The sequence below is a fragment of the Sus scrofa genome, chromosome 6 (assembly GCF_054392235.1).
Source record: "Sus scrofa isolate SSC_HxYL_T2T_F1_AM1 chromosome 6, Sscrofa_HxYL_maternal_Yorkshire_Landrace_v2.0, whole genome shotgun sequence".
Lineage (NCBI taxonomy): Eukaryota > Metazoa > Chordata > Mammalia > Artiodactyla > Suidae > Sus > Sus scrofa.
The window spans coordinates 172,333,331-172,348,159 of NC_139388.1; the positions used below are offsets into that span (position 1 = coordinate 172,333,331).

A 14,829-nucleotide genomic window follows, 5' to 3' on the forward strand; every position below is an offset into this window, starting at 1 on the left:
AAGCTTTAGAGGTTTTATTCTGGAAAAATAATGAGCTCATCTCTATGCTGTGTCATGATCGAGCAGGGGCACTTTGCAGGCAAAGGTGGGCGGGCAGAGATGAGCAGGCTGGAGTTTCCAGGGCGTCTTGCCTTTAATGTACACCAGGTCCTTTTGCTTCACCCCAGGTCACTCTGCAATCCTAGAACCAGTAGCAGCCTGACACAAATGACTCATTGTCCTTGGCCTCAAACAACAGCAAGGCTACTTAGAATACAAAGCGCATTTTATGAAAGCAAGCTGCCACCACTGGCCACGGCCACTTGGTTCTTGCAGGATCCACAGCCTGGCTGGACCAAGGGGATGGCTTCTTGGCTGTTCAGTCTCACTTCAGATGCTATTTGAGGATAAGGAGCATTGACAACACAAGCTCATTAGCCCTCATGATTCATTTGTGGTGACATAGGGATGTCACCGATGTCACAAAGAGGTCCCACCCTTTTTAAAACCCTTTTCCCCTGAAGGCAAGTGGGTGCTCCATCCTTGCCCTCACCCTGAGAAAGGGATGCTTGTTCTAGTTGCAGATCAGAGCGGGTGTGCGTGCAAGGGCATGCAGGAGTGGGCTCTCTTGCCACTGCAGAGAGGGGTGCCTCCTCCCAGGAATGGGCGGTGCCAGCCACCAGAGAATTTCCATCTGGGAATGTCCCCAAAGGTACCCCGGTCTCAGGTAGGACTGACTCTTTCTCTTTCCAGACCCCAGGAGAAAGTGAGAATGTGGGATGGCTGACCGTTCCTATGGCAGGGCGCCCCAGGGAGGCAGGGCTGGGGGGGAGCAGCCTCGGGGGGTTGCTGTGTCCAGCTGTTCCGCCACCTCTGGCCATTTGCAGGGGCGTTAAACATCCCTCAGGAGAGGATGCAGTTGTCCTCTACCGGGTCTGCTGTGTTCCGTTCCTCCAAGATTGGGTTTCCTTGGAGATAACTAATCACAGGGGCCACAGATGGCTACTCATTACCTTGGGCACATGGGATGTCGAATTATAAATCCAGGGTGGCAGGGACTTCCCGTCATGGCTCAGGGGTTAATGAACCTGACTAGAATCCACGGATACTTGGGTTTGATCCCTGGCCTCGCTCTGTGGGTTAAGGATCCGGCGTTGCTGTGGCTGTGGTGTAGGCTGGACCCCTAGCCTGGGAACCTCCATATGCCATGGGTACAGCCCTAAAAAGTAAAACAAAAACACCCCAAACAAACAAACAAAAAACCCCATATAAATCCAGGGTGGCAAGATGGAGCTGGCAGCTTGGGAAGAAGTTGTCCGGCGAACCCGGATGTTCGATGGGGTGACACATGAGGCACCAAAACTGGAGGTTCCGGGTGGCGTGGTCGGGATAGAGGAGGCTTAGGAAGCTCTCCCTCAGGGCTTTGCACGATGTCCCATGGCCCCAGATAGGCCGGTCCGCCTCGAGGAAGTGAGGGAACACTATAAGCGCTGATCTCCAGGCATATCCCTTATATCAGGTGCAGGTCCGGGCAGCGCTGCTGGGGACATGTCCTTTGACCTTGCTTCCATGAGGACCAGCTCACAGAGCTCGTTCTCACTGAGTTGCAAGCCCTATCCCCTCAGGGACTGCTCCGAATGCTGGGCGAGTCCAGGAAGTTGGCGCTGGCAGAACAGGAGTGGGCGAGGCCAGCCTCCAGGCGGGGTGGGGGGGGGTGTTGAATGAAGGAAGAAGAGGGCAGGGTGGTGCTGCCTCCACCTCTGGGAGGCTGGACGTGACCGCGAGCAGGAAATGGGCGGCCAGTCTCCAGAGATTTGCAAAGAAGAGGCCCGGTACCTGTTCAAAGGGGCACCTGTGTATAACCAAAGAGAGGTTCCTGAACACAGCGTGTGAAGGGTTAGCGCCGGTTCTTAACCCCAAGAGAGGAAGGGAGCCCCCTGGAATTCCAACCATTCATTCATTCAACATTTTACTGAGCACTTACTCCCTGCCAGGCCTGCGAGCATATTTGCGACTGGGTGTGCACATGCATTTCCCTGCCCTCATCGTCTTTCCTTCTTTTCCTCCTCTTCCCCCTCTCCGCCCCCCTCCTCCTCCTCCTCCTCTTCTTCTTAGGGCAGCACCCGTGGCATACGGAAATTCCCAGGCTCGGGGCTGAATCAGAGCTGTAGCTGTAGCCGGCCTACGGCACAGCCACAGCAACGCAGGATCCGGGCCGCGTCTGCGACCTACACCACAGCTCACGGCAACACCGGATCCTGAACCCACTGAGCGAGGCCGGGGATCTGATGCTAAGTGTTACTCATAGGAGCAGAGGGGTGGAATTGGGGTGTAACTGGAAACGGGCTGGACCTAGTGTCACAAGACCTGGGCTGAGCTTTTGGCACATAGTCGTTAGACCTCTGCTTCAGAAGCTTGAGTTCACATGCTTCAGTACCGCTCCATGCTTCATGTCCTAGGCCTTGTCTGTGTCAAGACCTGCACCTAGAGCTTCACGGGGCTCCAGTGGGTAAGCTCCATTTCCATATGCCACCATCTCCCCAACACCTCCTATTTTTTCGACTTTCTCTAGTATGCCAGCAGTCGATCCTACGCATCCCTCAGTCCTACCACCTTTTTCAGGACTCCTCCCAGCTCCCGACCCCGTTCTCACTTCCCTGGGCTATCATGGCAACCCCTCCCTCGCTTAGGGCTTGGCCCGCTTGCCCCCCTCTGGCTTTCTCAGACTTGCCCGGCCCCCCATCCTCATTAATTTCCAGTCTCCATCTTCTCCCACTGATGCTGCCTGGCACGCCTCCCACCCACCACTGTTTCTCCAAAGCCCCGGGAGGATGAACTTTCATCGTATCTTTTCTGTCGGAACCCCAGCAGCCCTCCCCACTCTTCACCCTTCGCGGATGACATGGCTTCCCTATGTCTCTGGAAAAACAGAAGCCACGGGAAGAAGACTCCCTAAGGCTCATCATTCACCTGAGGCTCTGTGTCCTCGGAGGGACTCTCCCCGCTCCCGCCCAAGGCCAGCCCTCCGCCTGTGTGCTTGAAGTCACGTGCCTGCGTGGTCCTCACCCCATCGTGCCTTCTCTCTTCCTTTGGCATCATCAGTGTCCCCCTCTCCTGGATTATCCTGACAAGCCCACACACTTGGTCTAAAAACTCCTAGCCTTAAACATTTTTTCCCCTTGATCCCACATCCACCTCCCACGCCGGCCCCATTTTTCTGTTCCTTTTACAGCAAACTTCCTTGGAGGAATCGTTTCTGCCTCTTCTGCTCCCTTATCCACGCAGCACTCCAGCTGGGCATTTGTTCCCGACACGCCAGTGAAACTGCTCTCATCTCAGTCCCCAGTGACCTCTACACGGCCAAATGCAATGTCAGTTTTCAGTTCATGTTATCTTAGATTGCCTATCCTCAGCATTTGACATAGCTGGTGAAGCCCTTGCCCTTGAAACTCTTTCTTCTCTGACCTCCAGAGCACCTCTCTCACAGGTCTGCTTCTTACTCTGCTGGCCCCTTCCCAGTCTCTTTTCCCGCTTGTGCCCCCTGACCAATCTCTGCTCTCCAAGTGCGCCAGGGCCCAGGCCTCAGCCCTCTTCTCTCTCTGCCCTTCTCTTTGGGGTCTCACCCTAGATGACCAGCTTTAAAAACCATGCACATTTGACTGGTTTCCCTAATTTATATTTCTAGCCTTCCTTACTCTCTGTGGCCTCCAGTCTAGTTCATGCTACCACCTGTTGGGTATGCTGCCTGGGTGTCTCATGGGCATCTCACGAGTGACATCCAAAGCCGAGGTCCCGATTGTCCTCCCAAATCTGTCCCCTCCAGCGTCTCCCCACAACTCCACCGTCCTAGTTGCTCAGGTCCAAACTTTGGAGTTATTCTGGCTTTCTGTCTGTTTCTCACACCCACAGCCAGTCAGCAAATCGTGTTAGCTTCACTTTCAAAATACATCCAGAATTGGAGTTCCCATTGTGGCTCAGTGGGTTAAGGACCCAACATTGTCTCTGTGAGGATGCGGTTTCGATCCCTAGCCTGGCTCAGTGGGTTAAGGATCCGGTGTTGCTGTGGCTGTGGTATAGGTTGTTGCAGCTGCAGCTCTGATTCGACACCTGGCCTGGGAACTGCCATATGCTGCTGCTGCAGCCGTAAAAAGAAAAACAAAACAAAACAAAACAAAAACCCGCTCAGAATCGAGCTCCTCCCTGCATTTCTGCCACATTCTCCTTCTCCTGGATGTTGGCAACAGCCCTTAACTGGCCTTGCTGCTTCTGCCCTGGCTTCTTATCCAATCTTCACACAGAAGCTAAAGAAAACCAGTCCTTCGGTCCCTACGCTGGTCATCAGTGGCGTCCCATCACACAGAGGAAGGATCTGGCGTGGCCCCCTGCTGAGCTGGCCCCGGACAGGCCCCTCCGGCAGCTTCTCCCATCTTTCCCCACTTACCGACCTTTTTACAGCCAACCTCCTTCTGTTGTGCGAACAAGCCATGCTCTTGCTTCTCCAGCTGTTCCCTCTTTCTAGAACGCTCTTCCCCCAGATGTTGGCATATTGCTAATGCTATTCAGACCTCAGCTCAAACATCCCCTCTTCAGCAAGTCTCCTCTTTCTCCGACGAGCTAATGTAAAGTAACAGCCCCTCCCCAACCCCGTTACTTGAATTTTATTTTACTCCATTTTACTTTCTCCATATTATGAACCATCATCTGGAATGGCTGCATTTCTTTCTTCCCTTGTGTATTGTCTCTCTTCACCACCAGAATGAAAGCTGCATGGTGGCAGGAACTCGGTCCCCGGCTGCAAGCACAGAGCCCGCCACACGGTTGCCAGGCTGCCCTGGAAGGTTGTAAAGGTTGTTCACTGCATCAGAGCTCTTGGCTGAGGGGCTGGCAGGTACTCATATTTAGCTTGCCCCTTGCTGTCCATGCTGCAGGGGCATTTAGCAAGTTGCCTTCTGCTATTTTCCAGTGTGTGCTGTATGGGCTGGCTGTGGCTCTGTGGTGGGCATGTGATAAATAGTCATAGACTAAATGGCTGGCCGATGGATGTGCAGACCTTTGCTTGTTTTGTTCTGTGGGGCTTCATGCAAATTACCTTCTGATGGCCTCATTTTCCTCATTTGTTAGGGGAGTAATTACCATCTAGCTTGGGGTACAGTTTAGGAGCATTACATGAACTGGTTTATTAAAAAGCTGGTGCAAATGTGATTACATTGGCGTGGCATATCCAGAATAGGCAAATCTGTAGAGACACAAAGCAGATTTGAGGTTGCTGGAAGATGGAGAAATGAGGAGTGGCTGCTTGATGAGTAGGGGGAGTCCCTTCTGCGTGATGAAAATGTTTAAGAACTAGCTAAGTGCGGGTTGTGCAGCATTCGGCATGTACGAAATGTCACTACCTTGTGAGCTGAAAATGACTAATTGACTGATATGGTGAATTTTTTGTTATGTGAACCAGATTATGCTATATGAATACTTCAATTTAAAAACAAATAAAAGAAACGCCAGACCCAGAGCTGAGGACGTGGTAGGCGTTCAGTGGATGTCTTCTGAATCCTATGATTTCCCTGCTTCAAAATCAAACCAAAACCCTAGGGGTTCCTATCACGGCTCAGTGATAACCAACCCGACTAGTATCCATGAGGACTCAGGTTCGATCCCTGGCCTCGCTCAGTCGGTTAAGGATCCGGCATTGCCGTGAGCTGTGGTGAGGTGGCAGACGTGGCTCAGATCTGGTGTTGCTGTGGCTGTGGTGTAGGCCGGCAGCTGTAGCTCTGATTTGACTCCTGGCCTGGGAACTTCCATATGCCACAGGTGTGGCCCTCGAAAGCAAAACAAAACAAAAAAAACAAAACCCCAAACCCTAAACCTCCCTCGGCTCTTCACGCCTCATCCAGGGTATATTCACGTTCCTCCCATTCATTTATTTCAGGAGTATTTTTTGTTGTCATTTTAGATATAAGGGATATGAAGGGAACAAGATAGACACAGACCCTACCCCCAGAGTTTATAGGCTCACAGGGGACTCTGCCCAATAAAGAGAAAACACCATACTGTGTAGTCAGGGTTATGAAGGAGAAGGGCCAGGGTCTTCCAGGGGCATAAAAGAAGGAGAGAATCTAGAAGGGGTCTAGGGAGTTCCCAGCGTGCCTCAACGGAAACGAATCTGACTAGCATCCATGACGACGCAGGTTTGATCCCTGGCCTCACTTGGTGGGTTAAGGATCTGGCGTTGTCACGAGCCATGTTGTCGTTTGCAGATGTGGCTCAGATCCGGCGTTGCCGTGAGCCGTGGTGAGGTGGCAGACGTGGCTCAGATCTGGCTGTGGTGTAGGTCGGCAGGTGCAGCTCCCTGCCTGGGAACCTCCATATACCCTAGGTGTGGCCCTAAAAGTACAAAAAATGGGGGAGAGGTCGTCTAGATAAAGAGGGATCTAATCTAATCTAATCTGGGGCCTGAATGATAAGGGGGCCTGGGAGGCACCGTCAGCCAGGGGGAGGTGGACATGTTGGGGGGGGTGTTGGAGGAAAGCAGGGGTCCCAGGAAGAGTGCAGGCAAAGCCTGGAAGATGAGAGCCTGGTGGGTTCTAGGAGTAGAGAGCAGTTTGGTGTGGCTGCAGCACACAGTGTGACGTGTAGAGTACGCGGTCAAGGTCGGTGCCAAGATCTTCAAGGTCCTGCATGAACCGGTCTCTGCACTGCAGCCGCAGTAGTACCGTGGCCACTTGCAGACCCTTGGCCGCAGGCCTTGCTCCCCTGTGCCCTGCGAACTCCTGGGCCAGCGTGGCTAAGCTCCTGGAACACTTCCCCTAGACGCTTACTGAGAACCTCCCCAGTGTCAGGAGCTGGGAATCCAGAGGCTCAAACTTGGCCCCATCCTGGGAGAGCTCCCCGGCTCACAGGGGAGGCAGCAAGGGGAAGAAATATTTACAAGATATTTACAAGATAATGAGAAAAGAGCTGTGATAGGTGGAGCTAGTGGGGAGGCGTGGCTTGTGGGGTGGAGGTGGAGCTTGCCAAGGGGAGGCGGGGCTTGCTGGGGGATGAGCGCTCTGGGAAGGTGACTCCCTGAGGGTCTAAAAAAAACAGGGAGGCACTAGACTTGGGGAAGAGGGAAAAGGCAGAAGGCAGAAGTTCAGGGAGTTCCCGCCGTGGCTCAGCGGTTAGTGAATACGACTAGCCTCCATGAGGACGCGGGTTCGATCCCTGGCCTCCCTCAGAGATTAAGGCTCCTGCGCTGCCGTGAGCTGTGGTGTAGGTGGAAGACGCGGCTGGGATCACGCGTTGCTGTAGCTCTGGTGCAGGTTGGCAGCTGCAGCTCCGACTGGACCCCTAGCCTGGGAACCTTTTTTTCCTAAAAAGACCAAAAAAAAAAAAAAAAAAAAAAAAAAAGAAGAATTCAGAGCCTAGATTTGTGGGGTCACAGAATCCTTGAGATCCAGACGGGGGCTCCTACTCAAAAGACCTCTGAACTCACACTATTCAGTGACCTCCACATCCCTACAAACACACACACACTAACACACACACACGCACACACCCATTTTGGCAGCAGTTCCGAGTGTCCTTGGTCCCTCTGGCTTTGCCCGGAGCATGCCTGCCCCCTCCCCTCCGGTTCCGGTCCGCCGCCTTCACAGGCCTGCAGAGCTCCCGCTTCAAGTCTGGACTTTGTACCTGTTACCGGAAATTCACTTGTTTATCAGGGCCGCCCGCCGGAGCGGCTGCCTGCCGAAGACTGCCCCTCCTAGGGTCCGTGGGCCCCCTCTCTGGATCCCAGCTGCACGAGCCCCTCGCCCCAGCACCGGAGGTGGGGAAGAGGCCTGCGCCAGAAGGTTCTCGGCAAAAGCTGGGAAGATGTAGAATTAGTCCTCCCGATTGGAGGCGCTGCCCTCCGCCCTCACCTGCGGCTTAGGCCCCGCCTGCCCGCTGCGTCCCCAGGTGAGTCAAGCGACAGTTCTGGCCCGCCCCCTCACCTGGTCCTGCCGGCCCTAACCGGAAGCTCCTCCGCGGACTGTGCACAGTTCCTCCAGGTGGGGAGCAGAAGGGAAGACATTGGGGGGCTGGGAGGGGGAACCCGCAGATCTCCTGGGGCTCCTCGGAGCAGGAAAGGAGCCACAAATCAGGGTGGGGGTGTGTTTGTCGGTGGAAGAAATGGGACCAGAAGGGGTGCAGTGATAGCATGTGTGCCTGTGTGTTTGTGTGTTTTGTTGGCAAGAATTCAGAGGGACAGGGCGGGAAGGAAAGGAGTCCAAGTGAAATCTTAGAAATAGCAGGTTCAATTCAACTCATTTCAATTTAGCAATTTGTTCTGAGGACCCAGTGCCTAGTGTGGGGCCCACAGTGCACACCCAGTGAATGTTTGTTGATGAGTGGATGAGTGAATGATTTACCTCTCGTTTCTAAGCCCTCCCACCCCCGTATTCTCACGTCTCACAAACATGCACTGAGCAGCTGACTGCCAAGTTCTCTGCCAGCCCCTGGGCACACATTCACCTGTCCAGCCCCTGCCCAGAGAGCTCCCGTCTAGGAGCTGGCCGACTGTGACTGACGGGGCAGGACGGTGAGGGGGTGAGGAGGGGGTCCTGGGACAACGTCACAGGCAGGTATGGGGGATGGGGGACTCCACAGCTGAGGAGGGGGAGGCTGGGGAACAAGAGGGTGAGGCGAGGCGTGTGTGTGTGTGTGTGTGTGTGTGTGTGTGTGTGTGTGTGTGTGTGTAGGGAACTGAGGGAGGGAATGAATGCTGGACTGCAAGGGCCTGGGGAGCTCTCGAAGGATTTTTGAGCAGGGGGCTGATGGGGTCCGATTTGGGTCCCAGACCCGTCATCCCTCTGAGGAAGGGGTGAGAGACGTGTTCGGAGGCTGTTGCAAGAGTTGAGATGGAAGACGAAGCTGGTTTGGGTGGGCGGTGGGGTCAGGGTGCAGGGGAGGGCCACAGGCCTTCAAGGGATATCGAGAGGAAGAGCTCCCGGGGCTCAGGGACCGCTGGGAGGCAGGAGGAGGCTGGCGTGAGGACGGCCATATGAGAGAATATGACCGCTGTCCCCTAAAGTCGGCGCGTCTCTCCTAGGTCCTTCCCTCGCTTGGATGCTCCTCCCAGAACCCCCTCTGATTCAGTCGCTCTGCCCACAGCTTGTCTCCAGCCCGGCTGTTCACCCTCCAGGTACTTCCCTAACTCAGACGCTCTTCCTCTGGGTATTCCCCAGGTTCGAGTGCTGCTCCCCCAGCTGCTCCTCTGACTCCGATGCTCTTCCTCCAGTTAGTCCCTTAATTCAGCTGCTCCTCCAGATCCTCCCCAGCCCCGGAGACTCTCAGCCAGAGAACTTCCTGATGCAGTTGACCTGCCTTTAGCTACTCCCTGAAGGCAGCGCCCCACCCCCTGGGACAGAGGTGAATGGACAGGGGCGCTGCCTGGTGGGGGAGCAGGGCTCCTGACTCAGGGGCAGGGCCAGGGCTGCCCTGACTGTGTCTGGGGGCTCCTGTCCGTGTGGGGACTGGCGCCGTCATCCATGCATGGGCTCCGCTTTGGCCCCTTCGCTCCAAGCAAATGCAGTTGTCCCACCTCTGGAAGCCTGGACTGCCTCTGCCCCCACCTCCCAGCCTCAGTTTCCCAAGCCCAGGAGCAGCCTGGGGGCTGAGACCTGGGTTCAGATCCTGGGCCGTCGACTGAGTGAGCGCACCTCTCAGAGGCCTCACCTGTAGGTGGGCGTAACGTTTGTACCCACATTACAGGGTTCTGGGAGCACATTCTGATGCCCGAATCATCAGTTGTGTTCAGTGAGTTCCAGCCGTGAGTTCTTTCCCCAGCCACTTCCTGATGCTGCCTTACCAACAGCCGGTTTCCATGGTCCGGCTTGTTTTGCTCCTGTGTGGGCCACTGGTTATGGTCAGTGGCCCGGTCTCCAGCGTTTGTGCAGCGTCTCAGCACGGCTGTGAGCGTGGCCTGTGGCCGTCCCTGACACCCGCACGTGTGTGTATGTTCTAGAACTCTGTGCTCCGGGGCTGCCTGGCAGCTGGGAGTCTCCTTAGAGCCTGGGCTCTTCTGGCAGAGGCTGAGGCTCACCAGTGTCTTCTGGCCCCTCCATGAGTGAGGCAAACGGAAGTGAGTGACAGCGGGAGGGAGGCCGAGGCGGGGGTCGGAGGGAGGACCTGGCCCCCTCTCCTCCCGGGTTTCCCAGGGAGCCGATCCAGGGCCCCGTCTGTCATGCCGTCCCTTTCTTTGCAGCCCTTGTGGGGCCCTCGGAGCTCCCCACAACATCAGCGGTGGCCCCTGGACCGGGCGGCGGGGCCCGGGCGTGGCCTGTGCTGGTAGGGGTTGTGTTGGGAGCCGTGGTCCTCTCTCTGCTCATTGCACTTGCTGCCAAATGCCACCTCTGCCGCAAATACCGCGCCAGCTACCAGCACCGCCCGCTGTCTGGGACGGGCAAGGGGAACCGCCCCCAGGTGGGTGAAGAGGAGGATGATGGCTTCATCGAGGACAATTACATTCAGCCCGGGGCTGGCGGGCTGGGGCTGGAGGGAAGCAGGGATCACTTCTCCCTCTGAGCCCTGTCGTTGGCCCTGCCCACCCCCACCCCGAAGCCTGAGAGCTTAAGGCTGGCAGATACTCCTCGGTGGGACCACAAGTCTCAGGGATTGGTGGCCAGGGCTTCAGGGCTGACCGGGAGGAGAGCAGTGTCCCTTCCTTGATGCTAGGCACCAAAGTGAACCACGCATGACCATCCCTTGCTCAGTAGCCCTCAATGGCTCCCTGCCGCCCTCAGGATACTGCCCACCAAGGGCCTGACCGTGAAATCAGGTCTCTGCCAGCCCTTGGTTTCCTTTGTCACTGGTCCCTGACTTCCTCCCTACTGAGCCAATTCCTTCGGATTCCTCCCCCTCCTACGCTGCTGTTTCTTTTGCTCCTCTGCCTCTCTGCCCTCTTGTTCTCCCTAACATAGAGGATGCGCTCATCCTCTGTAACAGTGATGAAAATCCCTGGCCAGTCGACCCTGTGTGGCCTGCCCACCTGCCAGCATTTCAGATGCGCTCAGACGGTCCCATTTCAGCAGATGAAAACCAGGGTGCCAAGTTTCTTACTGAGATTGTTTTCCCATCAATAAAGTGGGTAATCGAAATGGTTATAATATATTCTGTTTCCACAGGTATTAATAAATTTATTTTCACTTTAAACAAGAATAAAAGGAAGTCACTCATTTTTTATTTTCCCGAACTGAAATTTGTGCATGAAAATGTTGCGCGACTCTCAAAGCTGTGACCCTGCCTGGACATCCCCTCCCTGAGAGACTTTTCCAGAGCCCCTGGCTCCCATAACACTTGAGTTTCTCTATCAGTCCCTTGTCATGTTTAATTTTGATCTTATTTAGTTTTTTTGCTATTATTTTTCTTTTTTATGGCTGCACCTGCAGCATATGGAAGTTCCTGGGCTAGGGATGGAAGTGGAGCTGCAGCTGCAGGCCTACGCCACAGCCACAGCAACTTGGGATCTGAGCTGCATCTGCAACCTATACCACAGCTCAAGGCAACACCGGATCCTTAACCCACTGAGGGAGGCCAGGGATCGAACCCACATACTCATGGATACTAGTCGAGTTTGTTACCACTAAGCCACGATGGGAACTCCGCATCTTGATCTTTTTGAAAGTAAATGTGTGGGTTTTAAAAATTGAAGTATAATTGATTTACAATGTTGTCTTACTTTCAAGAATACAGCATAGTGATTCGATTACACACACACACATATATATTTTTCTTTTTCAGATTGATTTCCCTTATGGGTTATTAGAAAATATTGAGTGTGGTTCCCTGTGCTATAGAGTCGGTCCCTATTGATGATCTATTTTATGTGCATGTGCTCATCCCAATCTCCTAGTTTATCCCTCTTTTGCCGCCGCTCCCCTCTGGTAACTGTACGTTTGTTGTTTATGTCTGTGGGTCTGTTTCTGTTTTACAAATAAGTTTATTTGTATCAATTTTTTAGATTCCACATATAAGTGATATCGTTTATTTGTCATTCTCTGACTGACTTCACGTAGTGTGATAATCTCTAAATCCATCCGGGTTGCTGAAAATGGCATTATTTCATTTTTATGGCTGAGTAATATTCCATTGTGTGTGTGTGTGTGTGTGTGTGTGTGTGTGTATGCGCACCACGTCTTCTTTATTCATTCCTCTGTCCATAGGCATCTAGATTGCTGCTGTGTCGTGGCTGCTGTAAATAATTTGCCATGAACATTGAGGTGCATGCATATTTTCAAATTACGGTTTTCTCTAAGTATCTACCCAGGGGTGGGATTGCAGAATCATAGGGAAGCTCTATTTTCGGTTTTTTAAATTTTTAATCAAAAAGTGTTTAAAGATTTTATGGCCCCATCCACGGCATATGGACGTTCCCAGGCTAGGGACTGAATCTGAGCCAGAGCTGCAACTTATGCCACACCTTCGGCAATGCCAGATCCTTTAACCCACTGCCCCCTGACGGCAACTCCTATTTTTGTTTCTTTAAGAAAGCTTCATATTGTTCTCCAAAGTGGCTGTACCAATACTTTAATCTTTATTCAAATTCGCATTTACCCCATACTGGGCTAAAGGGTGAATTCTTTGAGGCCACAGGCGGCCCCTCATTCTTAGGGTCTCACACACAGCTGATGCCATGTCAATATTTGTTGACTTTGTTGAATTACCACGGGCTGAGGGTGAGTGGATGAAAGGTGAGGGGGTGGAGTTAGACGTGAGAGACTTTGTCAAGAACCTTGGCAGAGAGAAGAAGGACCGGGACGTAGTTGCTGATGGGGAGTTTGGGGCAAGGGAGGCAGTTTCCTTTCCTTTCTTTCTTCTTTCCTACCTTCTTTTTCCTTTTTAAATTTTTTTGGCTGCCCATCAGCACACGGAATTCCCGGGCCAGGGATCAGATCTGAGCTGCAGCTGTGCATCCTTTGACCCAGAGTGCCGGGCCGGGGATTAAACCCGGGTCCTTGGGCTGCACAGACGCCAATGATCTCGCTTCGTCCCAGCGGGAACTCCGGGAAGGCAGTTTCAGGATGGCAGAGACCTGAGTTAAGCTCCTTTTGGTTATAAGCAAAGGAGAGGAATCTGGGGGAGAATTAAAGAGACAGCTGACTCAGGATGGCAGGAAGCAGGAGGGCACAGCCACCTGAGGTCAGGCATGGGACCTCTAGTGCTCTGTCATTCATGGGCATTTATAAGACTCCATGCCTGGGGAGTTCCCATTGTGGTGCAGCGGAAACAAATCCGACTAGGAACCAGGAGGTTGCAGGTTCAATCCCTGGCCTCGCTCAGTGGGTTAAGGAACCAGCACTGCCATGAGCTGTGGTGTAGGTCGTAGATGTGGCTCAGAACTGGCGTTGCTGTGGCTGTGGTGTAGACCGGTGGCTACAGCTCTGACTGGACCCCCTAGCCTAGGAACCTCCACATGCTGCAGGTGGTGGCCCTAAAAAAAGACAAAAGATAAATAAATAAATAAATAAATAAATAAATAAATAAAAGACTCCATGCCCAGGATTCGAAAACTCTCTCTCTCTCTCTCTTTTTTTAAGGACTGCACTCGTGGCATATGTAAGTTCCCAGGCTAGGGGTCGAACCGGAGCTGTAGCTGCAGGTCTATGCTACAGCCACAGCGACGGAGGATCCTAGCCGTGTCTGCGACCTGCACCACAGCTCATGGCAATGCTGGATCCTTAACCCACTGAATGAGGCCAGGGATCGAACATGTGTCCTCATGGATACTAGTTGGGTTTGTTACCACTGAGTCACAACGGACACTCCCAAACTCTTGATTCTGGGTTTCAAGTACTGAGGAGATAGACTCTGATGGGCCTATAGCTTGGGTCAAGCTTGGGGTGAGTATCTGACCAGGGGGGGCAAGGCTCCTGCAGCCCGTTTGTGGTTTGGGGAGCCCACCTCTTCGTTCCAGGTCAGTCCCGGCCAGACAAGGGGAAGTGGTCAGGACCTGGGCGGCCATGCGCATCCGTCCACTGGATGCAGTGTTAGCCTTTGAGGAAAGAGCCAGCAGAGAGAGAAAGCGAGGGCGGACTGAGGTGGGGGTGGGTGCTTGGGAAAAAGGCAGGAGCTCAAGGAAGCCTACAGTGGAGGTGTGAGGGTGCCCGCGGCAGTGCCGAAAAAGAGGGTGATGCTGCGTGGGGGTGGATTAGAGAGAGAGGTGATTAGATGTAACTAAGGTGTGGCACAGGGAACCGAGATTCCAGAGATGGGACAGGGGCAGAGTTGACAGGTCTTTTGGCTGCTGGATGTGGGGAGTAGGGGTCAAAGAAGGTGCCCTGGTTTCTAGTTGGCTGGGTGCTTAAGGAGGAGCTGGCTTTGGGGGCGCGAGGATTCAATGCCGGAAGTGGGATTTCCAGGGGGCGCTCCCAGGGCAGCTGGATTCACGGGGCAAAGTCCCGTCTATAGACATGGGTTTGGCAGTTACCGGCCGTAGGGTCACTGGGCCCTGGGAGTGAATAAGACCCCCAGGGAGGGGGCAGCGGATGGAGCAGGAAACACTGTCCACAGAGGGAGACGCAGCAGGAGAGCTTGGGGAGAAGCAGCCAGGGAGGCGGGGAGCTCAGCTCTAGCAATTGTTCCCCAGGCCAGAGACGGCTGACCCTCGCAGGCCCAGGAAGTCCCTGTGGGGGGGACAACGGCAGAGGCTGCCCTCGCCTGAGACCCTGGAGAGGACCCTGAATAGCAGAGTGAGTCCTGGCCTCTTGGGGGGAGGAGCTGCTGGGAAGACAGCTGGGTCTGTCCCCTGCCTTCCTGTGCACCGCCAAGGCCCACCCGGAGGGGCTGCGCTGCCTGCAGGTCTGCGCCAGGAAGGTTACAGCTTTGGGACTGGAGTCA

At 54.1% G+C, this 14,829-nt stretch overlaps 1 protein-coding gene and 2 long non-coding RNA genes across 7 annotated transcripts; 2 read left to right on the forward strand and 1 right to left on the reverse strand.

Annotated features, from left to right (window-relative positions):
* Window positions 1–474: 474 nt before the first annotated feature.
* LOC110261244 (uncharacterized) lies at window positions 475–3,500 on the forward strand. The gene is made up of 3 exons (XR_002345240.2): window positions 475–706; window positions 2,439–2,488; window positions 3,212–3,500. It is a non-coding gene; the product is annotated as an uncharacterized LOC110261244 (long non-coding RNA).
* Window positions 3,501–5,128: 1,628 nt separating this feature from the next.
* On the reverse strand, window positions 5,129–7,821 carry LOC110261245 (uncharacterized). Its single transcript, XR_002345241.2, has 2 exons — window positions 7,648–7,821; window positions 5,129–7,327 (listed from the first exon to the last, which is right to left on the reverse strand). It is a non-coding gene; the product is annotated as an uncharacterized LOC110261245 (long non-coding RNA).
* C6H1orf210 (chromosome 6 C1orf210 homolog) lies at window positions 7,664–11,156 on the forward strand. 5 transcript variants are annotated; one of them, XM_003128076.5, is made up of 4 exons: window positions 7,664–8,003; window positions 9,044–9,136; window positions 9,959–10,075; window positions 10,199–11,156. In XM_003128076.5, the coding sequence occupies exons 3-4, from the start codon at window positions 10,057–10,059 to the stop codon at window positions 10,516–10,518; spliced, it is 339 nt and encodes a 112-aa protein (XP_003128124.1). In that variant the 5' UTR covers window positions 7,664–8,003; window positions 9,044–9,136; window positions 9,959–10,056; the 3' UTR covers window positions 10,519–11,156. The 5 variants fall into 5 exon arrangements, with proteins under 5 accessions (XP_003128124.1, XP_003128123.1, XP_084821507.1 ...); XM_003128075.5 differs by having other exon boundaries at window positions 7,664–7,911; XM_084965381.1 differs by lacking the exon at window positions 7,664–8,003 and adding an exon at window positions 8,461–8,576.
* The last annotated feature ends 3,673 nt before the right edge of the window (window positions 11,157–14,829 follow it).